The sequence below is a fragment of the Leptinotarsa decemlineata genome, unplaced genomic scaffold, assembly GCF_025532065.1.
Source record: "Leptinotarsa decemlineata unplaced genomic scaffold, Ldec_3_MD MMD2_tig00000882_RagTag_RagTag, whole genome shotgun sequence".
NCBI classification, from domain to species: Eukaryota; Metazoa; Arthropoda; class Insecta; order Coleoptera; family Chrysomelidae; genus Leptinotarsa; species Leptinotarsa decemlineata.
Window position 1 is genome coordinate 18,844,331 of NW_027412556.1, and position 26,799 is coordinate 18,871,129.

A 26,799-nucleotide genomic window follows, 5' to 3' on the forward strand; every position below is an offset into this window, starting at 1 on the left:
AGAAGTCGTTACATGTAGTAGAAATTTCTAATTCATATGTCATTGTTCAATATATTATTTCTACAAGAATTGCCGTCCTTCAATCTCATCATTTGATTAAATACGATATAATAGGGGAGCCCAAGCGGGGATTTCAGGATTTACTAAGGAGCGGCAGATTAATATACAAGGGAATACCTTTTACCCCGTTAAAAACCTCCACCAAATATGAGCCCCATACATAAGGCCGCCCGTAACGGATAAAGGATCAGATTAGTACAAAAAATTGATTGATTGATCATCAGAAATTCTAGAGCGCGTCAGATTAAGGTAGAGTGAGTTAATAACATGCTGAAAAGTGTATATTCCAGTAATCTGACAATTTGAGAGTGACGTAAAGAAAGGGGAAGAGAAAAGAAATAATTCAAGGATAACGAAAAATATTTAATCTGATGATTTCCGCAGGCCGAAATAACAAAAGTTCATCGATGAAGTTCAATGTGTGCAGCTATATGATACCTATATTTCCCTCTTCGAGTTCCTTTTCCTCTTCTTGGCCTGTTTCTACTACTCTCTCAATCCGTCCCTACTCCAAATTCTGTTGCCATGACGCCATCACAGCTGATCACAGGAACTCGTTCGTGATGAAGATGAAGATGATACATTAATCAATTGATTATAAAAAATTTTTTTTTTGAGCATTTTGAAAAAATTATTTTCTCATATTATATTTTCATATTTTACTTGAAAAACATACACTTATTTATTTGCATGGTATTTCCTGAGCTTTTCAATTATTTGAGTTCAATGATTTGAAAAAAATAAAAAAATATATATATTTTTGTCAGATTAGGCGAACCCCACTAGATAATCGTCAGATTATGAGACAGCACGTCTATAACATAGAGATGAACCATATATATCTTAATCTGAGGCGCTTGAGTATTTAAAAATTGCGAATTTTTTTACACATTAAAATAATGGCCGCCAGTTTGCGTCAGATCGAAATCGTCAGATCATTGAATGAGAGCTGTTTTTGTTGCACTTAACACTCCCTTAGAAAATCTGACACGCTCCATTAATTTTTTTTTCTTTCCACTTTCAACCCTTACGTACAACCACCCGCATCATGCAAACGATCAGATTAACATACGAACATTATTAAAATATGTAGGACATTTATACTATCAATATCTGACGCGCTCGAGTATGTCCATGCAACAGTATTTTATTACATTTTAAAAATCTATAGCCGCTTCCTCCACCGATGAAAAGTTATATATTATATGACATTTTTTTTCTTATCATCTAAGCTTTGCAACCCAATATGTCTCTATGACGCTCGAGTGAATCCCCATTTTGCATAGTGGGCTCCCCTACTAATAGAAAAATAATATTGGGTTACAAGTGATGCAGAGAGCTCTTGGTAAAAGCTGTCTGAAATGTCTTCACTATTCAGTTTTATTGTTTTCTTCCATTTCCATTTGAAGGATAATGTGATAATGTCTGATCGAGTTCAAATATTTTTGCTATCCTTTCATTAAAAAATGTCTGAAATATATTTTGTCACTGCTTTTAAAACTGAAGTTTTTTCTATCTAGTCAAAATTTCTGTAGATACTTACTCATATTCTAATATTTACAGATTTCATCGTTTGTATCATTTATAACGACTGATACTCTATACAGACAGAAATATTCATCGCATCAAATCTTCATTAAAATGAATAAAAGGTTTTCTCTCATCGCTCTTATTAATATCTACACTGATTTTTTTATGATATGCATAGAAGTCTAGGAGTCTAGGAGTGACGTTAACGTCAAGTTAACGTAAGTCAACGTTTCTCAAGTGTTGAGAAACGTTGTTATCTTATATTTCATTCAGAATGTAGAGTAGATATTTATCTAATAGTCTCGATAAATAAAAAATATTCTGATAATCTATTGAGGAAGTGTTTTGGAGATATCCAACACAAAAATTGTTTTTACAAATCAGAAATGCAACAATATTCGTGAGAAAAGTGTCAGTTGGGATCACTTGGGAATCAACTATACTATACAGTACCTACCTTTGCGCATCTTTCAAGAGTGCATGATGTAGAGACACGTGTTCAAAGCGCAAGGATTTATATATTATACAGGGTGGGGCACCGAAAACGAAACAGATCGAATATCTTCAATACACATGTGTTCTGAAAAGAAAGCAAAAACCCGTCGATTTGTAATCCAAGGGGGATATTTTCCTATCATAACCTCAATTGTCATACCTCTTTTCCCACCCCTCGGTGACTATCACCCAAACAATTTGAATAGGGAAATTAATAAGTTTGACATATCGTGAAATAGGTTATTCAATAAGGAATTCAGCCATGTCAATTTTAGCTACCTTACTTTCGATTTTGGCGCCTTCTTGCGGGAAAAAAAACTGTTTCGTATTCCAATACTTCATTCGCAAGCTAATTTGACAAAAATTCGATGACAATGCATTATGGAGTTTTTTTAGGGGAAGAAACAAGATGGCGGCTTCACAATGGCGGACAATATTTGCAATTATAGTCCGATTTGATTCAAAATTGACAAGTGGTAGTTTTCAGGGTCGGAAATTATGAATTGTTTTTCAATGCAAAAAATCAAGATGGTTGCTCCAAAATGGCGGACAAAATTTATAATTATGATTCTATTTAATCCGACACCAATTTTTGTTCTTCTATTGTGGATTGTTCACATTACCTTTCGAATAAAATGTGAATTGAAAAACTAAACAGTTGTTTTTCCTGCAATAGAGCGCCAAAATGAAAAGCTAAGTAGCGAACACTCACTTGTCTGAAATCCTTATGGAATTACCTTCTTAATGTTGTGTCACACTTAGTACGTTCACTAATCAAATTGTATGCGTGGGGCGAGAAGTATAACAGTTGAGGTAGTGTTAGGATTTCCCCCTTGTATTTAAAATTGACGTGTTTTTGCTTTGCATTATGTTCACAACACATATATTTTGAAGAATTCTTTTTCGGTATCGGGTTAAATCGAACCATAATTACACCTTTTTGTCCTCCATTTTAGAGCCACCATTTTGTTTTTTTGCATTGAAAAATAATTCATAATTTTCGACCCTAACAACCACCACTTATCAATTTTGAATCAAATCGGACCATAATTGCAAATCTTGTATGTCATTGTGAAGCCGCCATCTTGTTTTTCCCCTAGAAAAACTCCATGATGCATATTCACCGAATTTATGTTAAATTAACTTGCGAATGAAGTATCATAATTTGGAATACGGAACAGTTTTTTTCACGCAAGAAGGCGCCAAAATCGAAAGTTAGGTAGCTGGAATTGACATGGCTGAATTCCTTATGAAATTACCTTCTTAACGATATGTCACACTTACTACTTTCCCTGTTCGAATTGTTTGAGTGATAGTCACCGAGGGGTGGGGGAAGAGGTATGACAGTTGAGGTTATGATAGGAAGATGTATCCCTTGGACTAAACATCGACGTTTTTTTCCCTTTTTTTTTCCAGAACACATGTGTTTAGAAGATATTCGATCTGTTTCGTTTTCGATGCCGCACCCTGTATATTCATAATAGACCAGGGGCAATAATTTTTAATTTGAAACCAAAAAAAATAATGGTAGGATGAAACCCATGATGGTAGGAGGGGAATGTGATAAAAATGAAAGAAAAAATAAATTACGGGCCATGTGAGTTCGGGAAGTGGGAGGGTGTGAGTTTTCAAGGGTGAAAAATGATTTATCTCGAAGAGTTGAATATTAAAGTTGTAGGTTATAGAAAGATCTACAATTTTTGTTTCTGCAGTTTTTTCAAATAACCTCAAAATTTATGTGAAAAAATTGAAATAACCAAGTTTTTGATTGTTTATTTTTTTCTATTTAAGGAAAACATTGTCTACAAAATTTAGTGGAAACTTACCCTTTTATATTCCAAAAACACTATAATTTATTTGATTCAAAATATTCATTTTTTCACCTTATTTTGACTTAATATCAAAAAAGCTCTCTTATTATCAATCGAAAATTCGCGCATCAAAATATCAGATTTTTGAAAAAGTTGGTATGCTTTTTGTTCATTGACATCTCTACTTTCTGATGGTGAACAAAAAAATATACATTACAGTAATAAATGTTCTCAGACAATGCAAACAATCGAAAAAAACTCTAATTCGAATTTTTTCTTCGTCATTATGTACCATTTCATCAAAAAATGTGAGTGCTGCAATTTTATTCAGTTGAAAAGTTTATATTATAATTCAAATCATAGAAAATCTCATAAAATATAAATATACATGTAAAACGTAGTATTGAATTCAGATACTTCTTTCTGACTATATTATTAATTATAGTATTTTTAAAAACCTTTTCAATTCTAGTTGATCTTGGAAATCTTCCAGACCATCACCTTTTTCGTCTCCAATATCATTTCTAGGCTGCATTGATTCTTCATCCACAATTTCATCTGAATCATTAACTTCCTCGTAGGTTTTTTCTTCCATATTGGAGCAATTTTCAGATCCATGACAATTTGAGAATGAATTTGTGCATTTTAAACCATATTTTCGACAGCCACATTTTGAACTGTTACATCCAGTTTCACAGCTGCAGCAAAAATTTTTAAGCAATACTTCCAGAATTGATATTTTTTCTGTTAATTTGGACATAATTCCACGTTGTTGTTGCTACCAACCCCAATCGGTTGCCGTCAGTTCGTTACCCAACCAAGTTTGAAGCTGATAATATGCCCTGTAACAATGTTGTTCAGCTGATCCTTTTGTGGGTCCGAGGTTTACCAAAATGAAATATGATTTAATTTTTGCCAATTGATATTTCTGAAATCTTCACTGATTCAGTGTTATTTTTCCATTTTTACATTTATAGATAGATTTGATTAATTGTAGTCCATTTTTTATATCTTCTTTACTTAAGTTGCATCTTTCTTATAAAAAACATTGGACGAATTGTCAAATTTTTATCGTCTAATAATGAATTTACAATACTTTCTTTCATTTTCCGGCAAATCCCGATGTTGTATCGCAACGGGAAAAACAATGCAGAAATGCAACAATATTTTTGAAGGATTCATGTATGAAACTATTAGACGTAAAAATAGATCCTTCACATTTCCAGAACCCGGTTTGAGAAAATAAATGTCATGTAAAATAAATGTCATGATGATTTGAATTCAATTGGTTTAAAAGGACCAAAAGATCAATATCTTGACCTAGAACGATGACAGTTTTATTAGTATGTAACATGGAATCTTACGTTTCTTGAGTAATTGAAGTAAGTGTAAATTCTAATAAATAGCTCAAAATTGTACGTAATGATAAAAAAAAATCGAATTCGAGTTTTTTTCGATTTTTTGCAATTTCGGAGAAAATTCACTCTAGTAATGTGTTTTTTTTTTTTTCACCATCAGAAAGTAGAGATTTCAACGAAGAAAAAGGACACCGAATTTTCGAAAAAAACTTATATTTTGGATTCTGATAGATTCTCCAACAGTTTTCATATCATAGCGTTTTTTTTTGTTACCTGATCTCCATTGTTGAGAAATAAAAGTTCGCATTCTTTTTGATATTCGGTGGAAGTTACACTAGGTTTTTGAGGATATTTGGAAATCCAACCAAAATTAGTGAAGAACCAATAATTATGATTGAAATGTATGTTTCAGTATATTCGTGACGGTTTCAATGACAAGAAAATGAAAAAAATATCTATGAAGAAGTATCAAGATGTCATCAAGTTTTTCTATGCATGTTTAGTATTGTTCAGTTCATAGAAATGATTGTTAACACCTATGTCATTTTTACAAGCAGTGGAAATATCGGATGACTATCTTTCTAAACAGTTATGACAGCTTCACATTGACAACTTTTTCAAATAATTTTTCAAACAATGATATAAATTCAGTTAGTTTTCGAAAGAATCCAAACACCAGCGTTATAGTTTTCAGCATACCTATATTCGCATACCGAAGCAATTTTTTTCATGTTCCATTCACTACTTTGTCCTGCATTAATATATCACCAGACATCGAAATATTTGTGAAAGCACTTGAATTACACCTCGCGTTGTTTATAGAAATCCTAAATCATGTTATTCGAAATAGAACTTTTGTAGCTGATCTCAAGCAACTATTAAAATATTAGCGTGCGCTTGATCAACGAGATTTAAAAGTTCTCAGTATGCAGCTAGCCTTATTCAGTTACTGAAAAACACGGAATTGTTCGAGAAATCTGGTGTTGAAATTAACTTTTTTCAGCCACAAATGGGTTATTTCCATTTTTAGAAACCATGAGAATGCATCAATGGGTTCTTCAGATTACAAAGTGATATGAACCATTTTTGTATGAGTATATGATACAATTTCCAGCTGGCTTTGCAGCAAATTATCTTAAAACATAATTCGTTCAGGCCAGTCTCAAATCAATTACACTGTAGGTTGATGAACTGGCACCTCTCAGAAAACAACTACTCCTCTGAATAATACTACGAAGAGCATTGGATTATATCCGACAGATGTCACTACAGGATTCTTCACTGAAGTTGTTCCTGCATATGTTGTTGGGGATACAACTGCCGCAGCATTCGCCTTTCAATTCTTGGAACACATTTGCAGACCGTTTTCGAGCAATTTGCTCACTCGTCAGTACAAAGTAGTGTCTATTATTAATATGAAGTCGATGATTTCCAATAATTGAAAATCCAAATTTTTCGGAGCATCATCCTCGAAATTGGCTGAAGCGAACGACAAACAACATGTTCGTCATCGCCCCATTTGCCTGTGATAGAGGTAACTCCACGAATTGCTTTGCAGCAATTTCTAAGAGAAATCAATCAGCACTTCGTCAACTCCTCAAGTTTCATTTTTTTCACATGTTACAGTTCATATTTTGATACAACATTGAAATGACTGGTTTTATCGCTGGATGAAAACATATGACGTCTATGACGTTAAAATACATTAAACAGTTTTTTTTTTTTCAAATATGCAGTGTAGAAAACAGATTACAATTCCCATCAGGATTTCAATTAACTTCGAGCAATAAAATATGTATATGGTTGAGTTTTATTATCGAATGTAGTGAATGAGGTAAACATTTCATATGAATCCCAAAGTGAATATTCAGAAGAAACATGTGGAATATGAAAAGATACACTCCAGATAAATTCAACAGAAAATTCAAGAAAATATTTTTTTGTTATCATGAATGAAATATTTCTTATTGTTTTTGCCATATTCAAGGTGAAACAAAAATCATCGCGACGTCTGAAAAAATTAATTACCTAATATTAGAAAGCTATTTTCATATCAAGTATTATGTGTCTAAAAAGTATACAATGACATTGAACATGAACGGAATCACAAATTATTCACATATGAATTAGGAATATATCTATAAAGAAGCGATGACTCATCGCGAACACACATACGAGAAATACGACTTTCACTGTATCCTATTTTTCACACATTGTCACGACTAATTTTATGTATGAGCACGTTTAGCACATATACAAGTGTTGTTTTTGGAGTAATAATGATATTCTTGCTATTGTAAAAAGAAATCTCACCTAGCTTGTTTTACTATAATAATAAAAATGAAAGGTGTTGTTGGAAATATCCTATCTACGAGCGATTGTCAAACTACAACATTATAAGGATATAATTTCGAAAGGGTTATATTTTTAGAAGTGACAATGTTTATATGAAAGTAGCTGTTTCAGGAAGGCTTTTTCTTCCAGTTTGTGTCTGAAAGTTAGTTCTTTGCATGATCTACAAATCTATGTATGAAGTTACTTCTTTTAAAATCGATTACTTCCTTCCTTTCTTTGGAAGATTCCCACATTTTTTGTATATGGAGTAGTAGAGAACCAAAAACTCTACTATCGCTTTTATAGAATAAACTTGTGACTTAAGGGGAAAGGAGATTGGAAGAGATCAGTGAGTGGTTGATTTACAATTGGACTTCGGTGACTGAGGTGACTGAGGTATGATCATGGTATTGTTTTTGGCCAAAAAATTACAAACAAGCAATGGTGAGTGAGCAGGTGCATTATCCTGATGCGAAAGCCATAAATTGTTTACCCACAATACCGAACATCTTCTTCCTATGGCTTCTCTCAAGCGGGGCTAAAGTAATACTCCGTACGATCACAGCCGTATGACCATGTGGTAATAACTCCAGACGCACTACGTCACGGTGATCGAAGAAAACAGTGAGCAAAACCTTGACATTCGATCGAACTTGGCGTTCATATACCAATTAATTCATCACCAGTTATGACCCTTCTGAGCAAATCCAGATCGCCGTTACAGTCATTCATCAATTCCTAAGCGATGATCATTCGACGGTTTTTTTATTCAAAATTCAATAATTTTGGAACAAACTTCGATGCCACATGCTTCATTTCCAAAATTTACGAAAAAATTACATGTCATTAGCCGAACGATATGTCGACATCCTCAGAAACTTCACTAATAGTGATTCGACGATCATCCACAACGATTTTTTTCACCTTGTCAACAATCGCATCTGTTGTTGATGTGCTTGTATCACTTGTAAGCATACTCATGACACAGAGTACAATCACCGTTTGCCACTGTCAATATTTCATGTGATACTGAACACTGAATTCCATTTTTCACACAAAATTGATGCAAATACTTTGATCCATTTTTGTTTTCGATAGCAGAAAATCGTCGAACACGCAAAAGACCTTTAACTTTCATGCCTTTCACAAAATAACTAAACATGCTAAAAAATCAAAATTTGAATATACAGTGCATTTCTGTAATGTGCCCCCTCCCCTTTATTGAAATTTGGGATAATGAAATTGATGACTGAATTTATTTTGAAGTGAAATTGACAGATGAAACTTTCAAGATGGCGACTGGGCGCCATCTGGGAAAAACATTAAATAGAAAGAGGGGTTTTGTGATACATCATTTTGAAGTTCCTGACGAATACTAGAATAGGAAGTCAATATCTAAACCTACTACAAAATGGCGGAATATTTGATAATTTCCTGAAGACAAACATATTAATATCGATATTTCTAAAAATATTCCTTTTTATCTACCATATGGCAATTCCAACAACCCGATAACATTTGTTAAATTACTTTTTTTTATAAAAACGACAAAAAATGTCAGTACGACAATGAACACCATTGTTCAGTTAGAATATTCTCATTTAGTTTTCGGTTTTACTAATAGAAAGATACCACGCCAACAATCTCCAAAATGGTCAATTCTCGTCCATTGGAAGGAAAAATTCAAGCGATTTTTATGTTCGGTGCGACGAGTAACTTTCACGAAACCGAAAGTAGTTTCATTAAACGTTTTCCGAATCGTCCTATCTGTAGGAAATATTTGAGAGAACTTGTATCCAAATTCACAACTACCATTAGTGTACATAAAAAAAAGCCCCTTGGTCATCCGTCCATTCCGGAAGAACAGCAAGGGCACATAAATGATGAGATGGTAGTAAATACTGAACGGTCTACTTATTCCGTCGCGAATGTTTGTGAGCTGTCTCCAGTTAACTGAAGATGACCCTGATCAAAAAACAAATTCTGGAAAATCATGACGGAAACCATTGCAAGGCATCCTACCTATCTCCCCAATACTTGTTTTAGTGGCGAATGTACATTTTTTTCAAAAGACAATGTACTCAGACAAAATTTCCGTTCTTGAAGTGACACCAAACCTCACGTTTTCCAGAAAATACATACCCAGTAGCCAGAAATAAATAACGTTTGGACAGGAATATTGGGAAACCAAAATGTAACAGGGTAACTGTATTTGAATATGCTGGAAACTACTGTTGACCCTCTCATCATTGAAATCGTCGAAGCGAATCCTAATGAATACGATATAGATATTGTATTCCAACAAGATGGAGCACCACCACATTACTCCAGACACGTAAGAAACTATTTGAATGCTACTTTTTCCGGTCGCTGGATTTGACACCTTTGGAATTTTTTTATGGGGCTATATGAAGGAAAAGGTGTACGAAACTGAACCTGCTTCAATATTGGATACACGGCAGAGAATAATAAATATTTGTAGAGATTTTTACGTTACTGTGTTCGAAAATGTTCAGCATGAAATATCGAATAGGCTGTTCATATGTCAAGAAGTTCAAGGCAACAATTTCGAGCGTCTTCTGGACTGACCTCAAGCTTATTACGTCATATTATGTAGTTAAATGTCAATGTATTCCGATAATTATTTAAATTCCTGCCATTTTGTAGTAATTAAAGAGATTGACTTCATATTCTAGGGTTAAGAAGTATTCGTGCTTCAAAATGATATGTCACAAAATCCCTGTTTCTTTTTATTTTTTTTTTCCAGATGGCACCCAGTCGCCATTTTGAAAGTTTTATTTGTCAATTTCACTTCAAAATAAAGTATTCATGCATTTATTTCATTATCCCAAAGTTCAGTTTTTTGAGTTGACCCGTTCAAAAAATAAAAGAAATGCACTGTATGTTCGGGATGGGTGTACCAACATAAAAAATATTGAAAAATCGCTAATCGAATGTAAGGTGAATTTAAAAATGTACCTTATTTGTCAAACCACCACGTATGCCAAGTTGAGAAATCGATCATGAATAATAAAACGAGGAGTTGAATACTCGACAAATATTGAAGTTAAATATCATCAGATTAAACCATCTACAAACAAAATTGAATAATATTTCCCTGTATATGAAAGCGTTGGTATTTGGTTTTTTACTACGCTCCACTATCGAACTGAAATGTTTCGAAAGGATTTTTTCTGGTTTGTATCTGAACAAACGTTTTTGTATAAACTGCGTATCTTCAAAATGTTTTTATTGTAATTATTTTTTCTCAAAATGAGTTCTCTGACTTATTATTTTATTTTGAGATTAGGAAGAGTGAAGAGTAAGGGTTGAACGTAATTAAAAAACATGAGGAAGGGTTGAGTATACTGCCTCTTGAAGATTCCATTGTATCAATATGAATATGATGATATACTGTTGATTATTAAAGAAATGAAGTTATTCGTTATTATTATTATCATTATTTTTAATGCTCCGATACATTCAAGAGGGCGCACCAACATTATCTACCACTCCCCACACTGTGGTGTAAGTTTTCATTGGGTCCTATAATCATGTGCCCTGAGCAAGCGCAGTGAGCCGAGAATGCCAGCTTTCTGCATCTGTTCGGCTGAGATTTCTGCCTAGGGTGGCAAGTCGGTATGATTTCGAGATTCGAGAGTAGATAGGATATCAGTTTCAGTTGATACATCAAAAAGAGTACTTCGACCACGCCACTGAAGATGACTGCAGCAGTTGCAGTTGAATATTGGATATTGTACCGAAGAAAACCACGGCAAAACCCGGAAACCGTATATGTGTTCGATTTGACGTTTTTGATACGTTACAAAAATATTTCATGAATGCAAACTATTGCATGGTTGGCTTTTATTTTGTCTGATTTCTTCAAAACATTTCATTGTGAATAATTAGTGGAATCCCGATCAAATATTAATAAACAGATTAACAACAGAATATTTCACAAACAATTAAATAAAAACAATGACATCAGTCAGACATTTCATTCATATCACACAATATTTTACAAAGTATTTCATATGTTGAAGCTGGTAACTGACGAGGATGAATAAATTTTCCAGGTGGGGTTTCCCGTGAGTTTTCATAAAAAATCTTTCAAAGTTTATAAGAAAGATGAATTTTTTGGTTTCAATTTTGACGCCTGTGGGGAGGTTGTTTATGGTCTGCAATGAATACAAACTGATTCAAATATTTCTTTGATGCAGGAAAACTTGTCAAACCTAACAAATCATTCAATATATGCATACCTACTTCATAAAATACATGGTACTTGCAAAAAAATAAAACTTGTGAGCTTGAAAATCCACTGGCAAAATTCTATAATTTTTTTTCTACTCAATAAATACTAAGAATATATTTGAAACAAGCACGTTTCCCAAAAACCACCGTTTCCAACGCGCCAATCGAGAACGGTATATAGGAAATGAAAAAAAAAACATATAAATGAATTTTACACTTCAAAGAAAACTGGAAAATTTCTGAAGGGAGAAAGCAAAACTCTTCACAAAGATGTACAAAACATACAAAGAACCTTTTAGATACAAACTGAAAGAAAAAGTCCATCCGATTCAACTACTTCTGAGTATATGAACATTCAATTCCAACGGAAATCATTTTTTTTCACTCAATACTGTAAACATTTCGTAATTAAAGAAATATAAATCACAAGAACAGTGTGATATATGAACAATGTGATATATGAAGAGCACTGATAGAAAATTTCACTAATAAGAAAAACAATCATACATACGGTTGCGCGGAAGGACAACAACTTTTCATTATTTGTTTCTGGAAATTTCCGATATTCCCAGTCAAAATTTTGAGTTTGATCTCGGCATTCATTACTTGAATCTAGAAATGTTGCCTTCAGTTTCATAATTTCGGATTTTGGAATTGTTTTATTGTGATCAGTTACCAGCTGCAATTTACGAAACATTCTGTAAATTATGATATAATATGCATGAAATTTCTGACAGATGTCATTGTTTTCATTTCTTTTTTTGTTAGAGATTGTTATTCTGTTTGTTATTATTTGTTTTATAAAATCACTAATTTTGTTGACATTAAAATGTTTTTGAAGACTGAAAATGAATCAGACAAAACAAGAGCCAGACGTTTCAAATACGTCATTTGTAGACAAGAACGTATCAGAAAAAACAAGTCTGGAGTAAAAATATAATTGGTCTGATATAAAGGGTGTTTTCATAATATAATGTCGATTTTAAGGGGCGATGATTCTTCGATGATTTAAAAAAAATCTTCACACGCAACTGCTTCATTTCTGAGACAAAGGATGTTGAAACCGAATGAAAAATAATTTCTCCCCTAACATCTCTCAAACCGCTTTGACTTTTTTTCATTTTCGATAGGTACATGCGAAGTACACATACAAATCAATATTTGCCAATGTTTTTCTGATGTTAATCAGTAGCGTCCCTCTCAACGTGCCCTGCTATATTTTGTATCTCAATCATGATATGCGAATATTGGAAAACAAAATGCTTTCATTTGCTTGTCCATATTCGATCTTTTGTTCGATTCTCAAATTAACAATGTGCTAGTTTCTTGCTATGGAAAATGATATTGGTTTGCTTATAGATTGATCGAGTTAGAGGTATTATACTTATCAAGCCTAATTGGTCCCAAGATTTCTTTATATTTGCAGAAAAAAGAACAATTCGAAAAGCAAGAATTTAAATTGGCCGCATGTCTGTTGACCAATAAAATTGATTGTGTCTAGAGCGGAGTTGCCAAGTGTATAATCACATATCTGATGATCCGATTTGACACGCCATGTTTGTTGTTATTGTTGTCAACTCGGTGTGAAAACACTGTTAAAATTATCTAATTGAAGAATGTTTTTTTGTGAAAGGTAGATCTCGGCAGTTGCCTATTTTGCTGCATATTCCGTGTCATTAGTTTACATTCCAAAAATTATTTCTATCAGATTATTTTTGGATTAAATTTTTCCATTACTACCACCAAAATGGTTAAAATATGTTTTATACCTTTGTAAAAACAGATCATCCATACCAGACAAAAAGTTTTTCAGTGTTCCAAAAAACAACACTCTAAGATATTAATGGTTTTATTCGTGTGGCTAATCTAATATAAAAATTAAATCAAAACTTTCCATTCTTCGATAAAAGACAAAGTCTGAAATGAATGTCATATAAATAAAAGGGACCTACTAAATATATCACTTATCGTTTTAATTTTTCATTATTCATTTTGGTACCAAAATATTGCAAATTTTTCAAGTAAAATTCATCGATAATTTCAAAATCGACTCTTGATAAGTTGTCGGAGTCAGCTTGAACAAAACTAGGCTCAACATTCATTTTGAAATTATTCTAACATAAATACGAAGTTATGTGTGGAAACCATTGACATTAGAAAGAACACATTGTCACATACACTACAGTGGGTGCTGGCTGACTGGATGACAATATGGCTAATATACCAGTAACGTTGAATTTCTTATTTTTGGTGGGTGGCATGCATGCATAATTGATTTATTTTATTGGGGTTCATGAGAATTCGAAAACCATTTGAAAATACAGCTCGTTAAATTCTATTCAGAATCATAATTAAATATAACTTGTACTATATCAGTTATCAAGGCAAATATTATTGTCCATTTTTATGCCTAATTCGTGGATTCGAACGATCTTACTATTGTATATTTATTTGTTTACTCACTTTATGAATGAATAATTACAGAAAATTTCAATTGATCGTTCATTTTCTCAGGAAAATGGAGTACCATATCACAATTTATTGGATTATTCGGCATTGAGAATGTATGTCTTATTGGATCCATTCTGCTTGTTTTTGCAACATCGAGTTTCAACTTTTTCTTAGCTGATAGCTCGCGTAGGACCAATTCGTTTTTTCATCGAGTTTAGTTGGTGTATGTTTTAAAAATGTTTTAGAGATATATTTGAATTTTAATTTGGTGCATTCTTGTGCTGATTTCAATTATGCGAAAAGGCACAAGGAAACAGAAAGCGCATTGGTTTATAAGTGAGTTATTTCATATAATGAGTTTAGGTTCCCAAAGGATGCAATGATGAGAAAAATATGAATGAAAGTATTGAAAAGAAAGAGCTACAATGCTTCTACTCTTCCAAGACTTTATAGAAATCATTCAAAATGTGACTATGAAAAGGAAACGGAAATATTGAATTTTATGACACATTTTTTAATTTCAACTTCAAGTATTCCCCAAAAAAAGTATTATCTGAAGTTAATACTGTTGCTGAAAGTATGAAACAAAATGAATTAATGAAAAATCAGGTGCTTTTCATTTTACTTCATTAAATTTTATCATATGATTAATGGTATTACCTCAGAAGCTTTTGTTGGATCAGGAATCACACGTTAAAAGGTAAGACTTCGTTAGTCCTTAGCTCGCACAAGTTTCTCAACTTCTGAGAGTTGTCGTTCGTATGGGGGCGACATCTGATTAACGGAAAAACAGATTTTAAATAGAACAGAGACAGACAGTTCGAGTACAATCAATTTTGTCTATACTTGACCTCATTCAACCTTCCTCTCAAGTTTTGAAAGATTCAACAGATTACCCAAGCGAGCCTATGCCGCTTGAATTTAGTAGCAATATTGAAAAGAGGTTTGTTTTTTTATAATAAATTGCAATTGTGCAGATTGAGGATTGTGAAATGAATTGAATATTTGAAATGATTCTTTAATCCACTCTGCTATTTTTTTTTTTATTTTTAACTATATTATTAAATAATGCATAAAATCATAGTTCAGGTAAATAGTTTTTGATCTTTCGACTTTGTGTACTGACTTCAGATATAGAACTCATTTCCAAACATGATTTTTCGTGTACATTTCATTCCATGTGGGGAATTTTTCATATACACTTATATATACACAGGTAATATACACTTCCGTAATTGAATTGATAATAATAGGCTTCATAAATTTTACGATTTGGTGATGTTGATTATTACTACGGTTCCTGTTGGTCAATCGAACAAGAGGCAGGAATAGGCCCGTGACGTCACCGGCCTACCACATTCGATTTTCAATAATTAATTACGAGAAAACTATGGTACTTAGAGAGCGGAAACAAAGTTCATTGTTTTTCAATTTGAAATTTTTATCAAGTGAACTATAAACCAAAAATCATGAAACAAGCCCATTGTGCTTTAATACTGTCAAGATGTTCATGAGTTTTTATTTATGATTTTCATACTATTCATTAGTTATTCAGTTTTTGTAATGGATATGGATAGAAATATATTCCTTGTTTTTGACAACATGAACAGAAATGAAGAAATCAAATCAAGTGTTCAAAATGTCCGCCTTCAGCAGATATGCCGGTACTTAGAGAGCGGAAACAAAGTGCATTGTTTTTCAATTTGAAATTTCTATCAAGTGAACTATAAATCAAAAATCATGAAACTAGACCATTGCGCTTTAAAAGAGTATTGTCAAGGTGTTCATGAGTTTTTATTTACGATTTTCATACTATTCATTAGTTATTCAGTTTTTGTAATGGATATGGATGAAAATATATTCTTTGTTTTTGAAAACATGAACAGAAATAAAGAAATCAAATCAAGTGTTCGAAATGTCCGCCTTCAGCAGATACGCCAGCTCCAGCTCTCCTCCTCATTGGCTTGCATACTCGGAAAATTAGTGGGATATTTCTATTTGCTTCACAGAAAACTATTCGATGGTTTCACAATTCTTCTTCAGTTTAAATTGGTTGACTATATACCAAAGTATTCGAATGCCCCAAAAAAAAATAAACAAGACTTTAGTCTGGAACTCTCGCTGATTATGATTTTGTCCAATGCTTCGGAATTGGCAAATTATTTTCAAGAAATCGGCGATAAGTAGGTGAAGAAGGTCCAGTTAGGTACTTTTTTATAATTTCATATCGGACATTTGATGGGAACTGCTTCTAGTGATGAGATTTCACGATTGCATAAAGAACTTCTGGTAAGTATTTGTAGAAAATATTGGAAAGAATTCACTCGTTACAGAAAATTTTGAGGAATTAGATCCTGATCACGTTGAATGTGATAGGGATTCAATGAAGAATCATGCAAAATTTCATACTAGAATATGAGCGATATTTGAATTATTGGCAACTTGCCTCGTACTCATTTTAGGATTTTTGCAAACTGAATTGGAAACCGCTACCTTAATTGCAGAAGTTCTTACAGTCCGATGTGCTCCTTTCAAGTGATGATTTGGCTCCAAATATCCTGTTTCTGCGGGTGCTTGAAATCGCTTGGGTTCATGTGATAGATAGACATGTACTTCATTGCCCAAGAAAATACAATCTTATTGAAAAAGCTTGTTAAAAAGTCTGGTATATATAGCACTTTGAAAAATAGAGAAGAAACAATTTATAAACACAAATAGCCAGATACACAATTTGAGTTCACATATCTAATAGATGAAATATAACAATGAAAAATTGAATTCATTCACGTTTATCGAAAGACAAGTTTGTATGGTTACTTTCAAAAAATGTAAAAAGCAAATACATACATTTAGAACATGTCATGGCAATAATAATTATTTATGTATCAAGGGAATTAGGAGGGCCTTAATTACCGATGGCAAAGTTTGCGTCCCGAGGGCCTCTGGCCCGAGGGACAGCAATTGCCTGAGGTTATTAAGGCTCATTAATTCCCGTGGTACATAGATAATTTTATTTCTGACCGATTTCAATAAAATTTTGTTCATTTTTGAAACGGAAAAATGTACCAATTCATTACCTTCCCGGTATATTTGAATCAGGTACCGTTGATTATAGTAGAGTTTTCTTGTTGCTAGGTTGTTGCTATGTTACTTGTTTATAAACAGAACTTTGTTATCAAGCTGTGTTTGCGGTGAAAACGTGTTTTCTACCCCAAATATAATGGAGGATATTTTGAAAAAAGCTGAACAAGCAAGAGAATCATTAATTCCATCGAAAAGTGAAGCCGTATACCAAAAAGAATACAAGATATATCTGGACTGGCTGACACGGAAAAATGTTATGCCAAAAGATGTCACTGAAACTGTATTTCTGGCATATTTTCAAGAACTGGTAAGGAATTTTTTATGTTTTTCGGTAGATTTGGTAGTAATTGTGTTTATTCGTTTCAGTCAGAAACGTATAGTCCGAATTCTTTATGGACTAAATGGTCAATGCTAAAATCGATGGTGACTATACATGAGAAACGAGATATCACCAAGTTCAATGAACTACAGGCTTTTTTGAAACGGAAGAGTAAGAGTTATAAGCCGAAAAAGTCTGCTGTTTTATCTCCTAAAGATGTTATCAGATTCCTAAAGGACGCTCCTAATGATATTCATTTATTGCATAAGGTAATTTTTTTCTTATTTTCCTTTTTGTGTGTATTTATTTCCTTTTTTTTTGTTATAGGTTGTTTTGATTTTGGGTTATTTTGGAGGATGCAGAAGTCAGGAACTTTTGAATATGAAGATATCGGATATAGAGGACCGGGATTCCGTTATGGTAGTGAACGTACCGGAAAGTAAAACTGGTGTATCGAAGAAATTTACAGTTGTGGATGAAAAAGAATTCTCCGCTTTGCCTTTATTAAGACTTTATATGTCTTTGCGTCCTAAAGGTATTGAACGATTTTTTTTGAGCTTCCGACAAAATAAATGTACATCTCAGCCAATTGGAAAAAACATGTTTGGGAAAATCCCCAGCAAAATCGCAATGTATTTAGGATTGCCAAACTCATCTTCCTATACGGGACATTGCCTTCGTCGCACTTCTGCTACTGCTCTAGCCAATGCAGGAGCAACTATGACTAACTTAAAAAGACACGGAGGTTGGAAAAGTTCCACGGTGGCGGAGGGGTATTTGGAGGATACCATCGAATTGAGAAATAAAACGGCGCGTATGTTGTCTACTTTGTCATCAGAAGAGGCAGGTACCTCGACTGTAGTGAACAGAAGCTCCAGTCATACAAAAGAAGAAATTGTTTCCAGTGGCGGAAGTAATTTTCAGGGAACATTTCAAAATTGTACATTTATCATTTGTAATGACGTGAATAAATAAAATATGGTTCAGTTTTCATTTCTATTTATTTTTACTTGTGAAAGGTAGAGGGAATTATAAAATCTATAATGTCCCAAGGGAGTTATGACCCTCTTTATTGATAGCGTAACTATGACGATATAAGCTTATAATATCCCGGTCAGAAATAAAATAAGATATATCACAGTTCAAAATATGATTTGAAGTATAGGTGTCAATATAAACAATAACAAAAGTAACCACATATATATATATATATATATATATATATATATATATATATATATATATATATATATATATATATATATATATATATATAAATCGATTTAATTCGTGAGGTTGCAGTCAATAGCTGGGCTGTTACAAAGAAAACTCTTTGTTATATGTCAAGCTTTCGGTATATTTCACACCTTCGTCAGGACAACTACAATAATAAGATTATATATCTTGTAAAAAATATATAAATATGGAGAACTTACTAACGTGAGAATAAAATATAAAATGGTTCAAAAACAGATAGAAAAACATTAATAAATGACCGTTAATAAAAATTTTGGCTGACAATGTCAAGTGGGAAAATTCTGAATGATACTCGAATTACTAGATTTTTTATTTTCTTTATCATAATTCAGTAGGTACGTGTGAATTTTGCGGAGACTATCAATATCAGTTCGTTTATTCATTGAATGTTCTTCGTTATTAATATGTATCATTTCCAAAAATATTCTTTTCGTTGTATTGGTTTCTCTATCTGAAATATTTGGATTTTCAAAATTCATTTTACGATCCTCCGAATTAACATGTTCTGTTAATGCACAAGAATTAACATTTCGTCTACAGTCGCTCTTATGGGAAGTGATGCGACTACTTAGAGGTCTAGATGTTTGTCCTATATATGTTTTAGAACAATCCATACAAGAAATTTTGTATACTGAATTGGATTTTTGTTTATTTGAAATTGGAGCTTTTACTTTACTGTATAATTTAGATATAGAAGTGACATTTGTTTTAGATATTTTGAGGTTATTATTTCGGACGAAGGTGTGAAATATACCGAAAGCTTGACATATAACAAAGAGTTTTCTTTGTAACAGCCCAGCTATTGACTGCAACCTCACGAATTAAATCGATTTATAGTTAATCCAAACACTAATTATTCTGTTATATATATATATATATATATATATATATATATATATATATATATATATATATATATATATATATATATATACAGGGTCCTGCAACAGTGGCGCGGTGTTCCATATCTCTATATAGGAATCAGATAGGAATCTAATTTTCTATAATATTACCTTATTGCTCGAGCTCGACAAAATAAAAATATTGGCGGTCACACAGGGTGTTCGATTTTTTCTGGGCGGATCCCAACTGTGTCTTTTTGAATGGCAACCTATATTTTTTATCGCTTTTTCGGTTTCTTCATAGAAAATGAAATAAACTTTATGTATATCTGCACTTCGAAAATATTGATGGTTTTCGAGATATCTAGCATGACAGGTTTTTTTTTCCAATATTCGTCACTCAGAATATTTGAAATTATAAAGTGGTGCCAAGTCCAGTTGAAATTTTTTTTTGGTCGAATATTCTACATTGGTAACTCTCTCAAACGATATATCTGAAATCGACCTGTGATATACAGGGTATGAAAAACCGCTTGCCAAATATTGTAAATGAAAATTTGCAAAATCTTCCTTATATTAAATGGAACACCCTGTATATTATTGATCCATAAGAAGCGCCAACGAAACCTCTACAAATTTCATTAAGTATTCCCTATGGCTAAGTTCAATAGTTTTTCTTAAATGAGCATTTCTTTCGAAAAATGGTCATTTTTTCAAAGCGAAATCCATTTGACGACTGATAAGAATATACAAAAAATACCCTTTCCTTAAAATATCGCCCATTCCTGAAATTACCTGTTGCTAGATAAACAAGTTGCGAATTACACCACAAAATGGACGTTCTTGAATAGTTACAATAATTTCAAAAATCTCGGAATTTGTGCCATATTCTTTCGGTCTAAAACAACCTTTCAGCGAATGAAATATTTATTGGAAATCAAGTAGTCTGGCAAATGACAGAACAAAATATTTGGCTGCAAATGAATATTGAAATTTTTAGTCAATCGTGAAGTTGAACTGTCGGTATAATTTCATCAGAATGTTATCAAAAAGTGATTTGATTGATATGATTTTCATATTAGGTGAATCAGACAGGAATTGTTTATTGGCAAGTAGAATTTATTCTCAACGGTATCCAGATAGAAGGCATCCAGATGAAAGATCTTTCCGAAAGGTCTTGGGACGATTCGTTGAAACTGGATCTATTAATTATTCCAAACATGAGCGCATCAAGCCAGCTACTAATGAAGATAATGAATTGCAAGTTCTTCTTGCTGTTGAAGAAGATCCTAGTAGGAGTCAACGACAAATTGGGGAAATAGTGGATATAAGTGAGAGATCAGTGCAACGAGTATTGAAGAAACATCGCTTGCATCCATACCACGTTCAGTTACATCAAGAACTACTGTATGCTGATTTCGAGAAAAGAGTGAGATTTTGCAATTGGGCCATGAACAAAATTCGTCGAAACGAATATTTTTTCAATAATATTTTATGGTCGGATGAATCGACATTCCATAAAAATGGATTTGTAAATCGACATAATTACCATTATTATGCGACAGAAAATCCTCACTTATTGAGACAGGTGGATTATCAACATAGGTGGTCGATAAATGTCTGGGGATGCATCATTGGAGAATATGTAATTGGTCCATACTTTTTTGAGGGACATATGAATGGTACAATGTATCTCAATTTCTTACGAAATGATTTACCAGGTTTGTTAGATGATATTCCTCTTGACCTCCGCAATAGAATGTGGTTACAACATGATGGTGCACCTGCTCACTATTCGGCAGAAGTGAGAGATCATCTAAATGAAGTATTTCCCAATAAATGGATAGGATGGAATGAGCCTGTACGGTGGCCCGCTAGATCACCAGATTTGACAAAACTAGATTTTTTCTTATGGGGATACATAAAAAATATGGTTTACGTTGAGCCACCAACTTCTCCCGAAAATATGCGACTTAGAATAACGAATGCTTTTCGCAGCATTACACCAGCTGTCTTGCGCAGGGTAGAACAGTCTTTCAAACATAGACTTCAGCTCTGCATTCAAGAAAATGGAAGACATGTTGAACATATTTTATAAAAGTTTCATTATCAACCTTAATTAAACTCTCCCTTTTGTAGTTTTGTAATTTGCCAGTTGACAAATTTGGATATCTAGAACTCAAGCTCTGAATGAATATAATAACATGAAAAAAATAGTTATTTATAATGTTTCTTTCTTTTAACTTGTTTGGTTTGATATTGCACGATTTATGAGTGAAATTCTGCATCCAATGAAAAAATAATTTTCCATTTAGCAAAAAGTGATAGGTACATACATTTATTTCGTTAAAAAATATTTGTTTGGACACCTTCTAATGTACAAAATTGAAACAAGATATCTTTCGTATATTTTTATCAGTCGTCAAATGGATTTCGCTTTGAAAAAATGACCATTTTTCGAAAGAAATGCTCATTTGAGAAAAACTATTGAACTTAGCCATAGGGAATACTTAATGAAATTTGTAGAGGTTTCGTTGGCGCTTCTCATGGATCAATAATATACAGGGTGTTCTATTTAATCTAAGGAAGATTTTGCAAATTTTCATTTACAATATTTGGCAAGCGGTTTTTCATACCCTGTATATCACAGGTCGATTTCAGATATATCGTTTGAGAGAGTTACCAATGTAGAATATTCGACCAAAAAAAAATTTCAACTGGACTTGGCACCACTTTATAATTTCAAATATTCTGAGTGACGAATATTGGAAAAAAAACCTGTCATGCTAGATATCTCGAAAACCGTAATATTATAGAAAGAATCATCTGCTTCTTATATAGAGATATGGAACACCGCGCCACTGTTGCAGGACCCTGTATATATATATATATATATATATATATATATATATATATATATATATATATATATATATATATATATATATATATATATATATATATATATATATTAAATCACAGCAAAATTTAATTACAATATTCATCAAGTTTGAAGTACGCTTTTGTTGCAAGGGAATCTTTAATGAGATTGCTGAACTTTTTATAAGCTTTTTTCCTTCCTAATTCTGTAAGGTATCTGATTATACGGCTTTTTACTTTCATAAATTGAAGAATAATTTGCCTGACTTGTTTTTGAAACAGGAAGTTATATTTCATTTTCTGTCAATTGCCGGTTTATGTAGTTTATATATTGCGGAAATCCAACCATACTATGTTTTTTGTAAATTAGTCAAACAGTTTCCAGAATGAAAATGCAAGTGATAGTAAGAATTTTTTCTCTCAAAAATAATGGTCTACAAGACTCACTCACTCCCACCTTGCATAAGTATCTAACCGCTTGCTTTTGCAAAACAATCACTGAATGAAAGAGTTGACTGCGAAATCCCCAGAAGGCAACACCATATCTCAGGTGAGACAATCAGAAAATAAAATATCATTTTCGTTGTGGATGTACTCAGTTCATTTGAAACCATCCGAAGTGTATAACATCCTGATGCCAATTTTTCATTCGAAGCTGTAATATGTTGATGAAATTTTAATTTGTTATCCAAGAAGATTCCCAGGAATTTGAATTAGTTTTTATTCTCAAGAATTGGTCCATTCAAGTATAAATTATTAATATCACAGCTGGAGGTGAATAAGTTTGTTTTTTTAATAGTAGTTTGCGTCAAACCATTTTTGCACAACTTCTAAATCAATAGAGAGATAGCTGCTTTCATATTAGAAGTATTTTTCCATTTCAAAGGAGAGTGGTGTCATCCATAAAGATCGTAAAAGTTCCTGGAGTTGAGGGAGTAACAAGGTCATTTACATATATAAGGAAAATAATCGAACCCAGTACTGATCCTTGTGGAACGCTCCATAAGATACCATTAGTGTGTGATAGTTTTTTGTTTCCTATCACTTATGTTAGACCTGAACCAGACATTAAACACTTCTCTAAAGACATAGCAGTCCAACTTTTGCAAAAGAAGTTGATGATTTACATAATCAAAAGCTTTGGAGAAGTCGCAGAATACTACAGCTACGACCTCACCATTGTTGAGATGTGTGTAAATATGTTCAAGAAAAAAAAAAGATTGTATCATTTGTGTCTTTTGCCTTCTGAAAGCCAAATTCACAGTTGGTTTATATTGATTGGTGTAAATTGCATTCATTGAGAAAAGCTAATACCCTTTTTTATCCAGTTTTTTATGACGTTTGGGAGTGTTGACAGCATGGAGACAGTTATTTGGATTTTCTGCATTATCGCCTTTGAGAAGAGCAATTACAAGAGCTGTTTTTAGACACGAAGGGAAATTTCCAAGGGTAGAGGATTTATTTATAGCCATTCCTAGTATATTCAAAGCGGAATCAGAAGGTTATTGAATGAAGGAAGGTTATGAAATTTTCACTGAAATGTCTTCAATGTCCGTTGCATTTTTGTTTTTCTTTCAGCCATAATGAATTTGTGTCTTCTAAATGAAAGTTGTTGTACATATGAACATTATTTAAATTATTCATAGGATTCGAAATAGAAACAAGGGATGAAGTTAGTTTTTGAGCAATTGTATAGTAAAAATTATTGAGTGATTCCGGGCCTACTCAACAAGTTCAAGTCAACAAGTGATGCATGTCTGCTAATACGATTTTCGTAAAATGAATAAGTTTTCATAACGTACACTCTAGATGTGTCTAGACTACAAAATAATCCTACTACACTTCAACGGCTGCTTTCACATACAGACGAATAAATGAATGTGTTTTATATTCTACCTCAAAAACAGTTCGCTGAACGAAAAAAAGGCAATTCAAAAAATATTTTTATTTAAAAAACGGACAGCTGATTGCATGATAAAACACTTTGTATAAGTATAGGTCAACATTCTTTCGTCAGTGCTATTGATGAAAAACTGTAGAAATATATTGTTTGAAAGAAATTAATTTCGACTGAGAATTTATGTTTTTCTTTTTATTTCGAAAGAAATCGAAGTCACAGTTTCGAATTTGAAATTGAAATAATTTCAAAATTCAAAGTCGGAATTTTCAAAATTCAAATGATGAAAATATATGGCCGTATGCGCTTATGTTCAAACTTCCGATGTACGAGGTCTGTTCAAAAAATAGGTGAATGTTCAAATTTCGCGACTAAGTACATTCGATTAGCGAATTTTTTAATTTCTTTTTGTTGTTGATTCTCTCTCGATATATGTTCACATATGCTGGTGAGAGGCATAAAAGTTTGAAATTTTATACGTGTTCGGCGATTTTCTGCTATCAAAAAAATTGTATCAATGAATTTGCGTCAAATTTTGTGTAAAAAATTAAATCAAGTGCTCAAAAATACCTGAAATATTGACTAAGACAGAAAAATGGTTACACGTGTACAATCTTTTCAAAGAAGGTCGAGGACATATGATTGCTGACGCTCGCCATTCAATCCATGACAAGTAACAAAATTGTTGAAATGAGTGTCATGGGAAGAAGGATAAAAAACAATGAGCGGCATTCTATGGAGCATGGGATTAATTCAATATTTTTCTTTCGTTACTGTTCGTCATATTGGGTGCGTTAAGTTCGAAATAGAAAGAAGCGAAAATGAACCTATTCTGAAACAGCTAAGCATCAAATATGTCTGGCCCTGATTAATTACTTGTCATCGTATTTAAATCACGTGCCAAGGAACTTTGACCACCAGTATTTTGCAGGACCTCTAAACTTTATTACAAAAATAGATTTTGAAAATAACTGGTATTTACATCATAGCTGAAAAGGTCATGAAAACTATGCGATAGTGATATCGAAAAATATGTGAATTTACGTACTGAAAATCAGCAAGTGACTATCACGGATCTTAAGCTTTAGCATTTGAGTGGAAAAACTTCATTCATTTCACAAATTGAGTAGTCATACTTGGAGACTGTGAATCATATTATCTAAAAGAACAATTCATTCAGGCCAGTCTCACACCACCTTCTCTGTAAGTTGATGGACTGACATCTATCATAAAACAACTACTCCACTGGCTAATACCACGAAGGACGTTGGATTATATCCGACAGGTGACAGTGCAGGATTCTTCACTGAAGTTATTCCTACATATGCTGTTGGCAATTCAACTGCCGCAATAGATCGGGTAGATGGGGCGATAACAAACCTGTTGTGTGTTGTTCACTTCAGCCTAGTTTGAGAAATGATACTCTGAAAAAATTCGGTTTTCAATTATGGGAAGTCATCGAATTTATGTTAATGATAGATACTACCTTGCACTCACGAGTGGCCAAACAGCCGGAAACTGGTCTACAAGTGTGTTCCAATAATAGAAAATCTATTGCGGCAGTTGTATCTGTTTGAAGATACTTTATATTTATGATAAGAACTTTATGGAGACTTTTTATAATTTTTATTTCTGGTAAAATATAACAACTGAACTTGACAATATATAACAACACACAACCATAGAAACATCGAATCAAAAACATCTAAATATAATGTGGCTCAAATTCATTTTTGTTGTTAATCTCCAACACCCCTTCTCAACAATAATGAATTTTCTGTCTTCAATCCAATCAAACTTCTTAATGTTGACAACTTTTCAGGCCCAAGTGGTTTTATCAGAAAATCAGCCAACATCGAACTGGTCGGACAATACTGAAAATTAATTTTGTTTTTCTGCTTCAGATCTTTGATAAAATTGTATTTCGTTTCTATATGTTTTGTCCTGTCACTCATTTTGCCACTGTCAATCATTTTAAGACATGATTGATTGTCTTCGAAAATAATCGTCTCTGAGATCTCGATTTGAAAATCTTGAAAAAGTCCTGTCAAATATATGGTCTGTTGACAAGCTTCTGACAGGGAGATGAATTCGGCCTCGGTAGATGAAAGTGCCACACAAGTTTGCTTTTTACATCGCCAATCGAACATCGCTCCCATGTATTTGAATAAATATCCACTATTTGACTTTCTGTCAGTTTTATCTCCAGCCCAGTCAGCGTCGC

At 32.8% G+C, this 26,799-nt stretch overlaps 2 protein-coding genes across 2 annotated transcripts in view; one reads left to right on the plus strand and one right to left on the minus strand.

The window, feature by feature from the left end:
* The window catches only part of LOC111506188 (sodium-coupled monocarboxylate transporter 1), a 260,551-nt gene that overhangs the window by 198,900 nt on the left and 34,852 nt on the right, over positions 1 to 26,799 (minus strand). The window lies entirely within an intron of this gene.
* Positions 17,198 to 18,692, plus strand: LOC141482203 (uncharacterized). Its single transcript, XM_074175183.1, has 3 exons — positions 17,198 to 17,687; positions 17,747 to 17,968; positions 18,027 to 18,692. Exons 1-3 carry the CDS (start codon positions 17,517 to 17,519, stop codon positions 18,672 to 18,674), a joined length of 1,041 nt encoding a protein of 346 aa, XP_074031284.1. The 5' UTR covers positions 17,198 to 17,516; the 3' UTR covers positions 18,675 to 18,692.

Bases quoted from the DNA above. Each gene is read 5' to 3' on its own strand.
- LOC141482203 (XM_074175183.1), top strand. From the start codon at position 17,517: ATGGAGGATATTTTGAAAAAAGCTGAACAAGCAAGAGAATCATTAATT. The intron at 17,688-17,746 runs GTAAGGAATTTT...TATTCGTTTCAG, and splicing joins TGGCATATTTTCAAGAACTG to TCAGAAACGTATAGTCCGAA. The intron at 17,969-18,026 runs GTAATTTTTTTC...TTTTTGTTATAG, and splicing joins ATATTCATTTATTGCATAAG to GTTGTTTTGATTTTGGGTTA.